Source organism: Miniopterus schreibersii, assembly GCF_964146895.1.
Source record: "Miniopterus schreibersii genome assembly, chromosome: 15".
Lineage (NCBI taxonomy): Eukaryota > Metazoa > Chordata > Mammalia > Chiroptera > Miniopteridae > Miniopterus > Miniopterus schreibersii.
The window spans coordinates 14,797,374-14,813,563 of record NC_138115.1 but is presented as its reverse complement, the minus strand read 5'-3'; the positions used below and the strand labels follow the sequence as shown (position 1 = coordinate 14,813,563).

Sequence of the window (16,190 nt, the reverse complement as noted above, 5' to 3'; positions counted from 1 at the left end):
TATTTGCATTGGCAAGTGTTCCTTGTGCACTCATCTGGCTCTGCGCAGTCTAATCTATTTGTGCTTTATCACTGGGTGGAACTGAACTACAGTGGCCTCCGGCTCCGCTATCTGGCTTTCTCCACTGCTTATCTGCCATGTGGCTACAGCAAGGCTTGGGAGACCAGCTCTATAAACACCAGGGGTTCTGTCTGCTGGGCTTCTGTGTGTCAATCCTAGGACTAAGTCATACTCAATCTTAACTTGTTAAGTGGCATTATTTTTTGCACACTCTGAATATTTGAGTAAGTTCCTGGAAGTTAAAAGGAATCACACACTCCCTGGGATATGATGATCCAAGTGAAATGGTGAGTATGCCTAACAGGTTCTAGTCACTAGCCAAAAGGCAGCAAACAGTTCAATGTTCTTATAACTCCATAATTTTCAATCAATCATTTTCTTTTCTGCACCATGTCTTGTTCCAGAGGATCTACTCAGTTCTATGTGGATAAAATTAGAACTTGTGAGGGAAAGGCCATTAAGGACACGGTGATGTCAAAAGCACAAAGATCAGAAGGTTTGAGAGTCGGTCCTATTCCATCACCTGTGAGCTGGGCAGCCTTAGCATAACACGGGGTAGGGAACAAAGACCCGGCCACAAAGTCCCAACCAAGGGCCCACTTAGAGCCTAAGGGACCTCCCAGAGTGCTAGGTGAGAAGGTAGCTTGTGCCACAGCCGATTAATGATCTGCCCAGGGCTCAGAAAGGGCAAATGGTGTTGCACATGTCCAAAATCTTTATTTCTGGGCAAGTCATTTTACCTCACTGAGCCCTCTGCCAATCTTTAAGATGAAAAAGCATAGATTTTGTGTTTCTCAAAGTGTGGTCTCCTGACCACATGCATCAGAATCACTGGGCATGCTTGTTAAAAACCACAGGTTCCCGGGCCCCACAGCATGGCAACTGAGCCAGAATCACCAGGAAATGGAACCCAGGAAACTATATTTTAAGAACCTCCATAAAGGATAAGATTATCTGGATGCACACAGAAGTTTGATACCCATTGGAATAAATACTTAAATCTAGTATTCTTTGTCCCATGATAGAAGACCTTGCCTTTTCCTACCCAGTGTTTTTGTCTGTGCTCTTCAGATACTCTAGCATTGTGGTTATGGCACCATTTGCAAACTTCCTCTAAATAAATTGCTCTGTTTGCTTTCACTCTTCATTACTGTGAAAGGCAAAAAAGTAGATGCAAATAGGGTTGGCAAGCGAGCAGCTCACAGGTCAAAGCTGGCCCGCAGAGCTATTTTGTTTGGCTTGAGCATCGTAATTTTTAAAAATCTGAACTTGAATGTTTTGAGACAGGTCAAGGACTCTCCAGCTCGCCAAGGTCGCCAACAGTCTCTGATGCATCACAGCAAACCCACTTCCCTCCCGCTTGCTCCCTGCCGGGCCCTTTGAGGCACCTGAGCTCTCAGCTCATCTATGGTCCAATTCAGAGTTCATGGGCCTGAGCCTGAGGATCCGCAGACTGAACAATTACGGTCAAGGCAGTTCCAAAGAAGAGTGGAACTCAGAGATCAGCTCGTTGAAACATGCATTTTGAACACAAGGTACTGAGAGATGCCGACCGAGGAAGCCGGCCCACTTAATGCTATTATCAAGTAGTGGAGGCAGCTTGAGGGGCCAGCCTCCACAGACCTCAGCTTCCTTCCCAGTTACCCCCTCGGCCTCAGAGGAAGTGCTGGAGGAAGGGAGTAGTTTCAGATTTGGGAATTCTTTGGGATTTAAACTAGCATAAATCAAACCATAATAGGGCCGGGGGAAAACAGGATAAGATCCTGCCAAGAATGCACGATATGGAAAATCAGAGGGTGTAGGTTCACTTCTGTAAACTTGGAGAAAGAAAACAAATAGGCTGATATCCTATCACTCAAAAATTGCAAAAAGGATACATAATTACTAATAGTTTTGAACCAACATTCCCTCATTCAGATTTTACAAACAAAATCACTGCAGAGAGCATTGGTAGTAGAATCTTGAAAACTAAAACCAGAAGGATATCTTTCACTGAAAAATCATTCTATTTACTCTTCTTATAAATCTTCAACTAAAATTGTTTATCTTATCATTTAATCCTAAAGTTATAATCTTATAACTTTTAATAGGAACATGAAGACTATCTAGCCATAGAATATGACTCTTTTTTTATCTCCTATATTATTTAGCTTCTTTTTTTTTTTTAATTTAAAAACACACACACAAATATGGGTATACTTCTTGGGTTTGGAGTCTAGCAGAGATGACCAACTCATTACATAAAAACAGACAAAAGCACATTTAAGATTGCGACGTGAGCTCTGGGAAGTTCACGCATTCATGGGAATGTAATGAAGGATTTTACCTAAGAGGCTTCCCTGAGAAGATGACCAGTAAAATAATAATAATAATAGCAACAGCTATAATTTATTTATACCTATTTTTCTAAACAAGAACTGAGGAAGAAACTGAGTCAGTAAAAGGTAAAGTAACTTGTCCAAGGTAGTGAATGTCCCGCCTGGGATCTGAAGCCAGGCAGTGTGACTCCAATGTCCACATTCTTAACTACTGGGCAAGAGAGCTTCTCAGGAAACTGAGCTCTCAGAAGAGGAGAAATTAAGTCTGCAGAGAGCAAAGAACACCCTAGGTTCAGGAATAGCATGTGCAAAGGGCCTGAGGCAGGATGGAGCACGGTACACTTGAGCATCTAGAAGGCCAGTGTAGCTAGCACACAGAGAACAAGGGAGGAGAGATGGGGGGAGGCTGGAAAGGAAGGCGAGAAGGAAGACAGAAGGAAGGAGGGGAGGGAGTGGGCAAGAATTAGAGGGAGGAGGGAAGGGGAGGAGGGTGGTAGAGAAAGTGGAGTAAGACGAGCAGAGAGGTGGCTTGTCAGATAAGAGCCAGCTCAGATGAAGGGATGGACCCTATGGGCCGGGTTAAGGGTTTTCCTTTTTATCGCCCTAAGAACAGTGATGAGCGAGCGAAGGTTTTTAAGCAGGGCCAAGGGTGAGGTGCTCGGGTTTACACTTCCAAACGACACCCTGGGCGTCGGTGTGCCAAGGCTGCTGAAGAGGGCTCGCGCAGGGGTGGGCAGCCCGCGGGCACCGAGGGCGGTGTGAGTGCCTGGAGGAAAGCAGGCCCCTTTAAGTGCATCGGGAGCATCTCCTCCCAGCCACGGTTCCCTACACCCTGGTGCCCGCTCTTCAGTCCACGCTCACCTTCTCCGACAAAGCCTCCTCGAGCGTCGCCAGGGCAGTGTCTGTGTTACTGGAGTCTGTCTGCAGGGACTTCACTCTGTCCTTCAGGTTGGTCAGTTGCTTGTCTTTATCCCTAAGTTGCTCTTGCAAGTTTTCGATCTGAAAGTAAAGATCACCAGATTTAATGCACATGTTATCACACATCCTAGGGCCAAGATCCCTGAAGTGAACTTGTTAAAAAAAAAAAAAAAAAATAGATTTGAGGTTACGGAAGCTGTCAGCGTTAGGAGGTTACACGCTGCCTTAGAAGGAAGCTGTTTGGAGACACAATTCAAACCTGCCTGTAAACGGTACTACAGGTGAGCAGAGCATCTACCTCCACATGCATCAAGCCCTTCGACATGTAAGCACTGCCATTTCCTTCTGTTTCTGCCCTTTCACCAGCCCTGCAAGTCCCAGGTCCACAGACCTCCCGTGGCGCAGTGAGTCGGGGCCACGCACCCAGGATGTAGTCTCTCGGGGCGCACGGAGCACCCTCGGGCCACAGCAGAGCCCGTGTCGTCACTCACTCGCTCCTGTGCTCAGTGTGCAACTTTGCGAGACGCCAAATGTTGTCAAGTGGCTGTTTCAAAGTAACCACATGAAAAGCCAAGTAGGTTATCACCAGTAGACTGTTAATGGGAAGAACTTGTGATATAAATCAAATGTAACAAGTACTAAACACTCCATTTGGCAAGTAAGTCATGCGCTGGCAACCCACCAGGCACTTTCATCCCCTATCTGCGGCCTGAAATAAACACGCCGAGTAGCCGATTATAACGCCTGCCCGGGAGCAGCAGCCAGGACCTTCCAGCGGGCACTGCGCACTATCATTCATGTTTTTATTCTCGGCTTTCAAACCCCGTATTTCTTATCTAAGGATTAAAAAAAAGCTCCACTGTACAAACAATTTATTCGTATTAAGGGTTTTAAAATGACAGGGAAAAATAGCAGTACAACTCTAAGATAAGTCCATTCAAAATATTTGTATTCTGCACCCAGGCTTTCTCAGGAAATCATTCCAGAGGCATGTTTCACAATGTGTGACTCAAACAAATTTTTGGATTACTCGATTCATTTAGCATGAATCTGGGGTGGCACTACAAATAATGACAGGAGTCGCAGCAATAATGAGGAGGAGAGGGTGACCGCCAAGGTGGCAGCAGTAGCAGCATGAAGAGTTCTGAATAGACAGTGACGCTGCTGACCCTCAGGCTGCAGGGTGAGACTTGGCGAATTTTTCCAGAGGCCGTGGGAGAGCAGAGATGAACTTTGTCTCCTTCCTTCCTTCCTTCCTTCCTTCCTTCCTTCCTTCCTTCCTTCCTTCCTTCCTTCCCTCCCTCCTGCCTCTTTCTTCCCTTCCCTTTTTCCCCCCCAGTGTATCTTTTTGATAAGACCTGTTTCCTGCCTTGAGGCACACATTCTGCCTTGGAACTCAGGTTACAGATCAAATAATTGACCTTCTCCCGCATCCAAATGCAGTGAGTTCCTCTCCAGCCAGCACCGTGAGAATCCAGTCCCTCGGTGGAAAACGGGAAAAACACAAGCATCTGCAGCCAAAGCAAGGCTTCCCCCACTCCAGACAAGTGTTCATAGTTATTCGAAATTACACAGCACCGTAAGCAAATATATGAGGGAGCAAGAATATGGACGGTTACGCGTCAAAATGATGGTTGTTATATAGAAGAAGCCACCAACCAAGAGGACTGACTTCACACAGGGCATGTTATTGTTGCGAGTACACCCACACCCACAGATACATTTGCATGCACCTCTGTGTGCAAATCCATCCTGGTTCCAAGCAAACCGATTAGACACACCTCGTCCAACCTGGAAGACGGTGACCTGGGCAGGGAAGAGGGGACCTTCTCTCGGGTATCTGTCCTGGAGCAGTGGTAGGCACAGATTTCAAGGGACTTCGGCGCTGGAAATAGAGGCTAAAGAAGTCTGGCTGTGAGCCTGTGTGAGAACTCTGGGGCCTCCCCCAAATTACCAGGAAGACCAAGGAGGTTGAGGGTTAGAGGTCCTATAAGTATGTAGGTAGGAGCTAAGAGCTGAAAAAAATGTGGGCTGGTGAGACCCAGGGACATACAAGTGGCATATCTATTATCTCACATCTAAGAACCCAGCAGAGGAGCGATGATATCGCAGGCAGGACTGAGTAACAGATCCGGAATTGGAGACACATTTACAGAGCAAGGGATGCACCGTTTTAAGAAATGCTGCCCAAAGCTGTCCAAGAAAGATTCTTAACAGAGAAACACAAGGTGCAGGACAGTGTGGGAAATACAGTCTCTCGTGTAAATAAAAAATAAATCTGTAAGTGCGCACAGTTATGTAGCTACTGAAATTAAAACATTTTCTGGGGAAAAACACAAGAAATTTTTACAGTGCTTAACTTTGGGGGAAAAGATCTAAGGTGCAGAAGGTAGAAAGGAGCTTCTGTTTTTCATTTTTGTAAATTCCTGTAGTTTTTCGGCTTCAATTTTCTAACCATGTGGATTTTATTAATAATTTAATGCCAACCCGGATTACATGGTGAGATTATGGGTCATTTTTAGTTTATATTTGTATATAAAAATAATATTATGTACATAAGTAAATAATAAATAATTCTATAAATAAACAAATGCCTACTTAAGACTAAATTGTCCAAGTCGCTAACAATTACAGATCGTTGGTACATTTAACCCATTATGCAAATATTTAAAATCATGTTTGCATACAATTGCCACTAAATGGAAATAGTAGAATGTGAAGGGGGGAAAAAAAGAATGTAAAATAATATTTGTTAAAAAACGTATTTACATAGAACAAAAATATTTATAAAAGAAACCCACTAAAACATTATTTCTTGGCAATGGTATGACTAGTGATTTTACTTTTCTTCCTTAAACTTTTCTACATCTGCCAACTTGTTTTCCTTGAACATAACAAGCAGAAGGCTGGGGGAACCAGGGTGAGGGAAAAATAGCCCGGAAAGATGCCCAAAGTTTTGATGCAAATGGTAGTGCAGACACTGTTGCCCTGGCTGCTGGATACTGGAAACTGAGCACAAACCCAGCTGTAACTGACCGCTGGGCCCCACCAGGAGCCCTGCCGTCATGCGGCCCCCTAGCCTTGACCTTGCCGTCGCTGCAGCAGAGAGAGTCCCTCACACTCCCAGCATCCCAAGGACTCCGGGGCAGATGGATGTGAGAGTAGAATGGAGGTAAGGCACCCAGCCCACCTGCAAAGGAACCTGAGAGGCCAAGTGCTGACACTTTCCCCTTGCAGCATGAGAGCTCCTCCAGAAGCTCAGCAGAAAATCAGATTACGGGCAGCCAATAAAGGATACGCACCCACAACACCAATGAAGGGTCCTGGTGTTAGCTCCTGAAGCCACAAACGACACCGCCCTGCCACACTTTTTCTAAACTACCTCTCTGTGAAGTTCTTACAGGGCTATACATCGAAGCTTTGATTCAGACACTTGTCCAAATGTGGTTCATGCAACTCCTTGTTACCCGTCTGTGATAAAACTACAGGCATGGAGAGTCTGTGTATCACTGCAACATTCAAGAACATGACTGATGGCCTGGCCGGGCGTGGCTCAGCGGTTGAGCATCAACCTAGGATCCAGGAGATCCAGGTTCGATTCCAGGTCAGGGCACATGCCCGGGTTGCGGGCTAGGCTGCCGATCAATGACTCTGCCATCATTGATGTTTCTATCTCTCTCTCCTCCTCTCCCTTCCTCTCTCTGAAATCAACAAAGATATATTTTTTTAAAAAAAGAACATGACTGATGGACTTCTCACCTTGAGCAGTAAATAGACAAGGCCAGAACCACACAGTGATCCATCGTACACAGTAGGACCACATATTGTTACAGGACGGGTTGGAAATTTTAAAAAAGAAAGAGGTTGCTTGGTAAGCACAAATTTATAGGCCTGCTAATCTCTCAGTGCTTCACAAATACCTTTCTTATCCTGGCTGGTTTCGCTCAGTGGTTAGAGCATCAGCCCGTGGACTGAAGTGTCCCAGGTTTGATGAAGGGCCCCAGGTTTGATGAAGGACCCAGGTTTGATGAAGGACCCAGGTTTGATGAAGGGCCCCAGGTTTGAGGAAGGGCCCCAGGTTTGAGGAAGGGCCCCAGGTTTGATTCCCGCCAAGGGCAGGTACCTCACTCAGTTGCAGGCTTGATCTCTGGCCCCAGTTGGGGCACATGCAGGAGACAACCAATCGATGTGTCTCTCTCATATCGATGTTTCTCTCTCTCTCTCTGTCTCTTCTTTCCACTCTCTCTGAAAAGCAATGAAAAAAATATCCTCAAGCGAGGATTAAAAAGAATAAAAGAGCCCGGCTGGGCGTGGTTCAGAGGTTGAGCATCAACCTAGGATCCATGAGATTGCAATTTGATTCCCAGTCAGGGCACATGCCTGGGTTGTAGGCTCGATCCCCAGTCGGGGGAGTGCAGGAAGCACCCGATCAACGACAACTCTCTCATCATTGATGTTTCTCTCTTTCTCTCCCCCTCTCCCTTCCTCTCTCTGAAATCAATAAAGATTTTTTTTTTAAAAAGAAATACCTTTCTTTTCCTTTTTTTTATTATGGTAAAATACACATAACAAAATTCACCATTTTGACAATTTTAAATGCACAGGTCAGTAATATTAAACACCTTCATGTTGTGCAACCATCACCACCATCCATCTGCATGTGTCTGCATTTGGTCCTACACAATTGTATCCCATGAGTAGATTCAAGTGACCACCACCAAAGTCAAGCTACAGGACACTCCATCACCACAGAGATCCCTGTTGCCCTTTATAACTGTGCCCACCCATCTCCTACCTCTGCTCCTGTCCCTAACCCTTAGCAAGCATGAATCTGCTCTCCATTTCTATAATGTTGTTATCCCACAAACGTTGCATAAAGATAGCCATACACTGTATAACCTTTGTAACTGGCTTTTTTTCACTCAGCATGATTCTCTGGAGATCCATCCAAGCTGCTATGTTTGCCAATAATTTGTTCCTTTCTATGGCTAAGTAGTATCCCATGACATGGACATACCAGCTTGTTGAAGGATTCACCTAGTCAAGGATACTGGGTTGTTTCCAGTTTGGGGCTATTACAAATAGGCTGCTATGAACACTCACGTACAAGTGTTTTCTATGAACCTAAGTCTTCATTTCTCTGGGATAAGTGCTGCCTGAGTGCCACTGCCAGGCCACGTGGGATTTGAGCAAGTTTAGTTGTATAAGAAACTGCCAGATTTCTCCGGAGTAGCTGCCCCCTTTTCCGTCCCCACTCGCCGTGTGTGAATGCGCTGGTCTCCCTACGTTCTCGCCAGCTTCTGGTGTTGTCACCACTTTTTATTCCAGTGACTCTCAGAGGCATGCCGTGACATCTCACTGTAGTTTTCTTGAACTTCTCTAATGATGAATCATTATGAGCATCTTTTCATACACTTAGTTGCCATCTGTAAATTCTCTTCAGTCAATGTGTTCACGTCTTTCGTGCATTTTAATTGGATGTTTTTACTGCTGACTTTTGACAGTTCTTTATACATTCCAGATACCAACTCCTTGTCAGATATATGACTGGCAATTATTTTCTGTATTATTTCCCAGTCTGCAGCTTGTCTTTTCATCCTTCTAACATGATCCTTCACAGCGCAGAAAGTCCAGTGTATCACCCGGCCGGGGGTGGCTCAGTGGTTGAGCATCGACCTAGGATCCAGGAGATCGGGGTTCGATTCCAGGTCGGGGCACATGCCCGGGTTGCGGGCTCGATCCCCAGTCAGGAGCGTGCAGGAGGCAGCCGATCAATGACTCTCTCATCACTGATGTTTCTATCTCTCTCCCTTCCTCTCTCTGAAATCAATAAAGATATATTTTTTTTTAAAAAAAGGAAGTCCAGTGTATCATCCTTTCCTTTCAGGGACCATCATGCTTTCAATGTCGATTCTGTGAAATCATTATCAAGCCCTAGGTTCTGAAGCTGTTACCTTATGGTTTTTACACCAAATGTATAGTTTTCCATTTGATATTTAAGTCTAGGATCTACTTTTGAGTTAATTTGCATAAGGTGTGAGGTTTAGGCCAATATTCATTTTTGTTGCCTATGGATGTCCAAACGACTCAGTGCCATTTATTTCCTCCAGTGAAATGTTTTTGCACTTTTGTAAAATAATCAGTTAGACATGTTTGCATGGATGTGTTCCCGTAGTCTCTGTTTTGTTCTCTTGATCTCTGTTTCTGTCTTTCCAACCATACCACACTGTCTTGCTTATGGCAGAAATATATAATAAAGGTTAATACGAGTAGAGTGGTACTCCCCACTTTATTTTCCTGGTTTTAAAGATTGTTTTAGTTAATCTAGGGTCTGTGCCTTTCAAAAAAAAAAAAAAAATTATAGTAAGCTTGTCTATGTCAATAAAAACCCTTGGTGAAATTTTTACTGGAATTTCATCAAACCTATTCAATTTCTGGAGAATTGACACGTTTACTATGTTGCGTCTTCCAAACCATGAGTACAGTACATCTCGATTTGCTTAAGTCTTTTCTGATTTCTTCCATTAACATTTTGTACATCTCAGAATAAAGATCCTGTACATGTTTTGGTAAGTTCACGTCTAAGCATTTCATTTTCTTTGGCGTTCTTATAAATGATATTATATTTTTAATTTTAGCCTCAACATATTCATTGTAGAAATATAATTAACTTGCATGGGTTGATTTTATGTCCTGAGGCTTTACTGAACTCACTTATTAGTAGTAGGAGGTGTTTGGTTTTGTTTTTTTCTTTTCAATGATACCTTGGGATTTTCAATGTAGACAATCATGTCATCTGCAAAAAAGGAGAGAACTTTGGAGTACTGTCCTGCATAAAAGGGATGGAGTAGACATCTTTGCCTTTGTCCTAAATTTAGGGGGAGCCCGGCCGGACGTGCCTCAGCGGTTGAGCGTCAACCTAGGATCCAGGCGATCAGGGTTCGATTCCCGGTCAGGGCACATGCCTGGGTTGTGGGCTCGATCAGTGACTCTCTCATCATTGATGTTTCTATCTCTCTCTCTCCCTCTCCTTTCCTCTCTCAATAAAGATATATTTTTAAAAATAATAAATAAATAAATAAATAAATAAATAAATAAATAAATAAATAAATAAATAAATAAATTTAGGGGGAACATATTTAGTCTTAATGATAAAAGGTAGATATTAGCTGCATGTTTTTTGCAGATATCCTTTATCAAGTTGATGTGGTTTCCCTCTGTTCCTAACTTACTAAGAGTTTTTGTCATGAATAGGTGTCGAATTTTGTAAAACGCTTTTTCTATGTTAGTTAATATGACCATGTATTTTTTCTTTAGCCTGTTCATATGTTGGATTACAATGATTGATTTTTGAATGTTGCACCATCCTTGCATACCTGGGGTAAATCTCACTTGATCATAGTATATATTATTATTCTTAAAAATGTTTGCCTTGATTTTGAAATACTTTGTTGAAAATTTCCGCATCTCAGTTCATGAGAGAGAGTGGTCAGTACTTTCGGGTTTGGGGGCTTCATGGGTTGTTGGTTTTTTGTGCTCTCTCTTTCTGTTTTGAGTGTTGAGGTAATCCTGGCCTCAAAAATTAGTTGGAAAATATTCCCTCTTCCCTTTTCAGTATAAGATTGAGTAAAATTAGTGTTAATTCTCTGTTTGGTAATAATCTCCAGTTAAGCTATCTGGGTCTAGATATTTCTTTTTCATAAATCTTTAAATTACAAATTCAATTCATTTAATGAGTATAAAAGTATTGAGGTTATATCTCTAATCTTGATTGAATTTTGATAGTGTGATTTCTGAGAAATTAGCCCATTTCTACTAAGCTGTCAAATTTATGAGTATAAAGTTGTCTATAATATTCTCCTACTTTTTAATGACTACAGAATCATAATATCTCTTATTTAACTTCTGATATTAGTGACTTGTATCTTCTTTTTTTAATCTTTGTCAGTGTTGCTGGAGGTTTATCAATTTTACTGATTTTTTTTTTCCCAAAAAGCCACTTTTGATTTTATTGAGTTTCTCTATTGTTTCTGTTTTCAATTTTATTGATTTCTGCTCTATTTTTATTATTTCCTTCCTTATACTTGCTTTGGATTTATTTTGTTCTTCATTTTGTGGTTTATTTAGGTAAGAACTTTGATTATTCATCTGTGATCTTTCCTCTTTCCTAATGGAAACTATTAATGCTACAAAATTTCCTGTCACCACTGCTATAGCTGCATCCCACAAATTTCGATACATCGTATTTTCATTTTCATTCCGTTACATGTATATTTTTCCTTTAAGACTGCATGTTTAAAACAAGGATTATTATTTATTTAGCTTCTTTGAACCATGGGTTATTTGTAGGTTTCTTTTGTCTTTCTATTATTGATTTCTAGTTTGATTCCATTATGGTCATAGGACATATTCTATGAATTCAATTCTTTTAAATATGTTGAGGTTTGTTTTACATCCCATAGTATGATCTATCTTGGTAAAGAAATGTTACATGTGCACTTGGAAAGAATGTATAGTCTACAGTTGGTAGGTGCAACATTCTATGAAGGTCAATTAGCTCTTGTTAGTTGATAAGACTTCAGTTCTTCTATATTTTTGCTAATTTTCTGTAATTAGTTATATCAATCGTTGATTGTGGTGTGGTGAAGTCCTCAACTATAATTGTTTGTCTATTTCTCCTTTCCATTCTATCAATTTTTACTTCATATATTTTGAAGCTCTTTTATTGGCTGCATACACACTTAGGATTGCTGTGTTTTCCTGGTGGATTGCGTCTTTTATGATATAATTATGTCACCCATTGTCTCTAGTAATTTTCTTTGCTATGAAGTCTACCTTATTTGACATTCATATAACCATTCCTCCTTTTTTAAATTAATGTAAACATGATATGTCTTTTTATTCTTTTACTTTCAACCTATGTCATTGTGTTTGAAGTGAACTTCGTATAGACCTCATATAGCCGTGTCACGTGCTTTAAAAAAACTCCACTCTGACAATGTTTGTAATTTACTTAGTATATTTTGACCATTGATGTGTCGAGGCTTAACTCTGCTATTTTATTTTATTGTTTTCTGTTCATTTCCTCTGTTGTTCATTCCTCCATTTCTCTTAAATTCCTGAGGGTTACATAAAATATTTTTAGGATTTCATCGTCATTTATTTATTGAGTTTTGTGTATTTTCTTAGCAATTGCTGTATGTGATACAATTTACATATGCAACATGTCACAGCCTGCTGATATAAATGTCTTACCAATCCACATGGAGTATCGAAATGGAACTCCCTTCAAGGTCCTCCTACCTTTCCCCCTTTTTCAATACAAGTGCCCAGCATTTCCTCTACATGCATTGAGCACCACAACACACACTGTTACGGTTTTTGCCTCAGTCACCAACTACGATTTTTAAAACTTCCAAGAATAAGGGTAGAATATTATTAGAGTGACCCCTATCTTTTCCCATCCGCTCTTCTTTCTTTCCTGGAGTTCCCATTCTTCTTCTGCTATAATTTCCTTTCTGTTTAGAGAACTTCCTTTAGTCCTTCCTTAAGAGTAGACCTCCTTGTGACAAATACTCTTGGTTTCCCTTTGTCTGAAAATGTCTTTATTTTCCTCTTAATTCCTGAGGGACAGTTTCACCAGATAACTTGCGGCTGACAGTTGTTTTTGTTGTTTTTTTCTGCATTTGAAAAATGTGCCAGATCTTTCCGGCCGCCATGGTTTCAGATGAACAATCCACTGTTCTCTGAACTGGTGTTCACTCTTCTATAAACGCTGAGGCGTTTTTCTCTCGTTGCCTTCACATTTTATTTTCGTTTTTTGTTTCTAGAGGTTTGATTATGATGTGTCTTGGCAGAGATTTCTTCGGGTTTATCCTAGCTGGGACTCACTCATCCTTTTGAATCTGCAGCTTTGTATCGCTTGCCAATTTGGGAAGTTTACAGCCATTACTTCTTCAAATACTTTTCAGCCCTTTCTTCTTGCGCCTCTCCTTCTGGAGCTCTGATGATACGTTAGGTATTTTGTTATTGTCCCACAGGCCCTTGAACTCTGCTCGTTTATTTTCCAGTCTACTTTCCCTCTGCTGCTCAGGCTGAGTAAGTTCTGTTGATCTGTCCTCAGTTCACTGATTCTATCTTCTGTCCTTTCCACCCTACTACTGAATTCTTCCAGTGAGGTTTCCTATTTTTTCAAGGGAACTTGTAATTTCTTGTTCAATCAATTTTATAATAACCGCTTTAAACTTTTTTGCCAGAAGACTCATATCTGATTCCTCTTGGTGTGGGCATTAGTTGTCTTTTCTCATTCAAATTGTGATTTTTCTGGTTCATGGTATGACAAGTGTTTCCAATTACGTCCCGGACACTTGGGATGTACGTTAGAAGGTTTGTTTCCTTTTGTTTTCTCATTTATATCTCTATCTATTTCGGCAGGCAGTCGCCCTGCTGCAGCGCGTTGTGCGAGTCCTGGCTGAGGTCCCTGGCCTGTGGACAGAGCTGCGGGGAGGACAGAGCCCGGGGAGGACAGAGCCGCAGGGAGGACAGAGCCGCGGGGAGGACAGAGCCCGGGGAGGACAGAGCCGCGGGGAGAACAGAGCCCGGGGAGGACAGAGCCCAGGGAGGACAGAGCCCGGGGAGGACAGAGCCGCGGGGAGGACAGAGCCCGGGGAGGACAGAGCCGCGGGGAGGACAGAGCCAAGGGAGGACAGAGCCCGGGGAGGACAGAGCCGCGGGGAGGACAGAGCCCGGGGAGGACAGAGCCCGGGGAGGACAGAGCCGCGGGGAGGACAGAGCCCGGGGAGGACAGAGCCCGGGGAGGACAGAGCCACGGGGAGGACAGAGCCTGGGGAGGACAGAGCCGCGGGGAGGACAGAGCCCGGGGAGGACAGAGCCCGGGGAGGACAGAGCCGCGGGGAGGACAGAGCCCGGGGAGGACAGAGCCCAGGGAGGACAGAGCCGCAGGGAGGACAGAGCCCGGGGAGGACAGAGCCGCAGGGAGGACAGAGCCCGGGGAGGACAGAGCCCGGGGAGGACAGAGCCAAGGGAGGACAGAGCCCGGGAAGGACAGAGCCACGGGGAGGACAGAGCCCGGGGAGGACAGAGCCGCGGGGCGCAGCAGGCTGGCTGCTCCAGGGCCCGGGGCTGCCGAGGGGCGGGTGGCCCTGGCCCTGCTGCTGACGGCTGTGGGTCCTGGGCCCTCGCTGCTGGAGGGTGTCGTGGGGATGGGTTGTCTAAAGGACCTCTGCCAGCAATTCTGTCCTGAGCAGGCTGGGCCACGTCTAAGTCCTCGCGGGCCTTTCCCTTTGCCCAGTCCTCAGCAGGCATCTCTTCTTTCCTCCCCCCTTTGTCTCCCGACTCCCTTCTTTCCTCCCCCCTTTGTCTCCCCTTTCTCTCCCTTCTTTCCTTTTTCTGCCCATCTCTGCGGGCAGCTCAGGGCCGCGGAGCTCCCCAGCCCCAATCATGGGTCCCGGAGATACGAAGAACACCCAGGAGGCTCACCCTGGAGCTCAATTCCCGAGGCCCCTCGGGAGCCCTCTTTCCTCCTTCCCACCCTCCGGAGTCCTCTTATGATCATCTGTTGAGTTCGCTCTAGAAAATCTGAATTAAACTGCAGCATTTAGAGAGGAGCAAGGACAAGTGGAGGGTATTTGGGGACCACTTAATGCTTCTTAGAAATGGCTTGTTTACTTTGTTTTCAAAATCGCATGCTGACTTAAAATGAAAAGAATCAAAGTAACGTTTTTTAAAGTGACCCCGACAACTAGTGGTGAAGGGAGGGTTCAGCGTCAGAGACCCCAGCCCCGCACTTCGGCCTGCCCCCCGCTACCCAGGAGCCCCCCTGCACCCACACACCCGGGGACCTGTTCCCACCAGGTGATGGAGGGAAGAGAACCGGGGTCTAGCCGGCCGGTTGAGTAGCTTCCAAGCCAAACTCCTCCATGGGAGAGTCACTCCCGAGTGGCCTGAAGCTATATGGCAAACAAATTCTAACAAACTCGAGCAAACCCTGCGTTGGTAAATATGGTCTCCACCCAAAGGCCGAAGGCAAAATAGACGGGACTTGCACGGCACCACTAAGCCCTACATTTCCTGTCATGAGGCCGGCACCCAGTAGGCCTTCACTAAGTATTCCTTGACTGTAACCAAAATGAAATAACCCTTTGAAATACTGCAGGAGCCCTGGCTCAAATTACATTCCACCAGGACGGTCTTCCAGGGAACAAACAACCACATCGTGACACCCTGTGGAGTATCTGAGCCACTGCACCCTGCAAGTCACACCAAAGCCCGAATTCAAACGGACACGGGGGAAGGCAGGAAACAAAACAGCCCCCAAAGTGCATAATCAATACTTAAAAGTCTAGAATGCTCTTTTATCATCAGCAGTCTGACCCCATGGATAAGCACTCTGAAATAAAAGGGCCTGCTTCCCAAGCGTGGCGCTTATCTGAATTCCAGAACATTTATATGATTTCCTTTCTTTTAAAACTAATTTTAAATTGTGATCCAAGCCCTAACCAAGACGGCATGTTCCCAAATAGTATGGAATTTTGTGTAACTTTTCCTTTAGACATAAAATGAACAGGCAGCAAACTTAAAACATCCCCAAATTGTTATAAAATGGAATATCCTGAAAACGGCCAGTGATGACATGACAGGCGAGATCCAAGGGAGCTCCTAGGGTTCTCGTGATGCAGAAACATTAATAAGTGATTGCTGCAGACAAGATCTTCATGGTTTGCTAACTACGGATAAACACACAGACAGGATGGCAGGGTGGTTAAGAGATCTAGAACCTCCTAAAAAGGAATAACTCCTGACATCATACAAACCCACTTCTGCTGACTGTGACGATGGTCAGAAAGTTGATTTTACTTTTATTTTCCACATAAA

General features: G+C 44.0%; 1 protein-coding gene across 1 annotated transcript in view; it reads right to left on the bottom strand.

Annotated features, from left to right (window-relative positions):
• The window catches only part of ERC2 (ELKS/RAB6-interacting/CAST family member 2), an 809,820-nt gene that overhangs the window by 449,690 nt on the left and 343,940 nt on the right, over window positions 1-16,190 (bottom strand). The window contains exon 8 of the mRNA XM_081160189.1: window positions 3,240-3,377. Within this exon, the coding sequence (XP_081016315.1) occupies window positions 3,240-3,377 (138 nt within the window). The remainder of the gene's footprint in view (window positions 1-3,239; window positions 3,378-16,190) is intronic.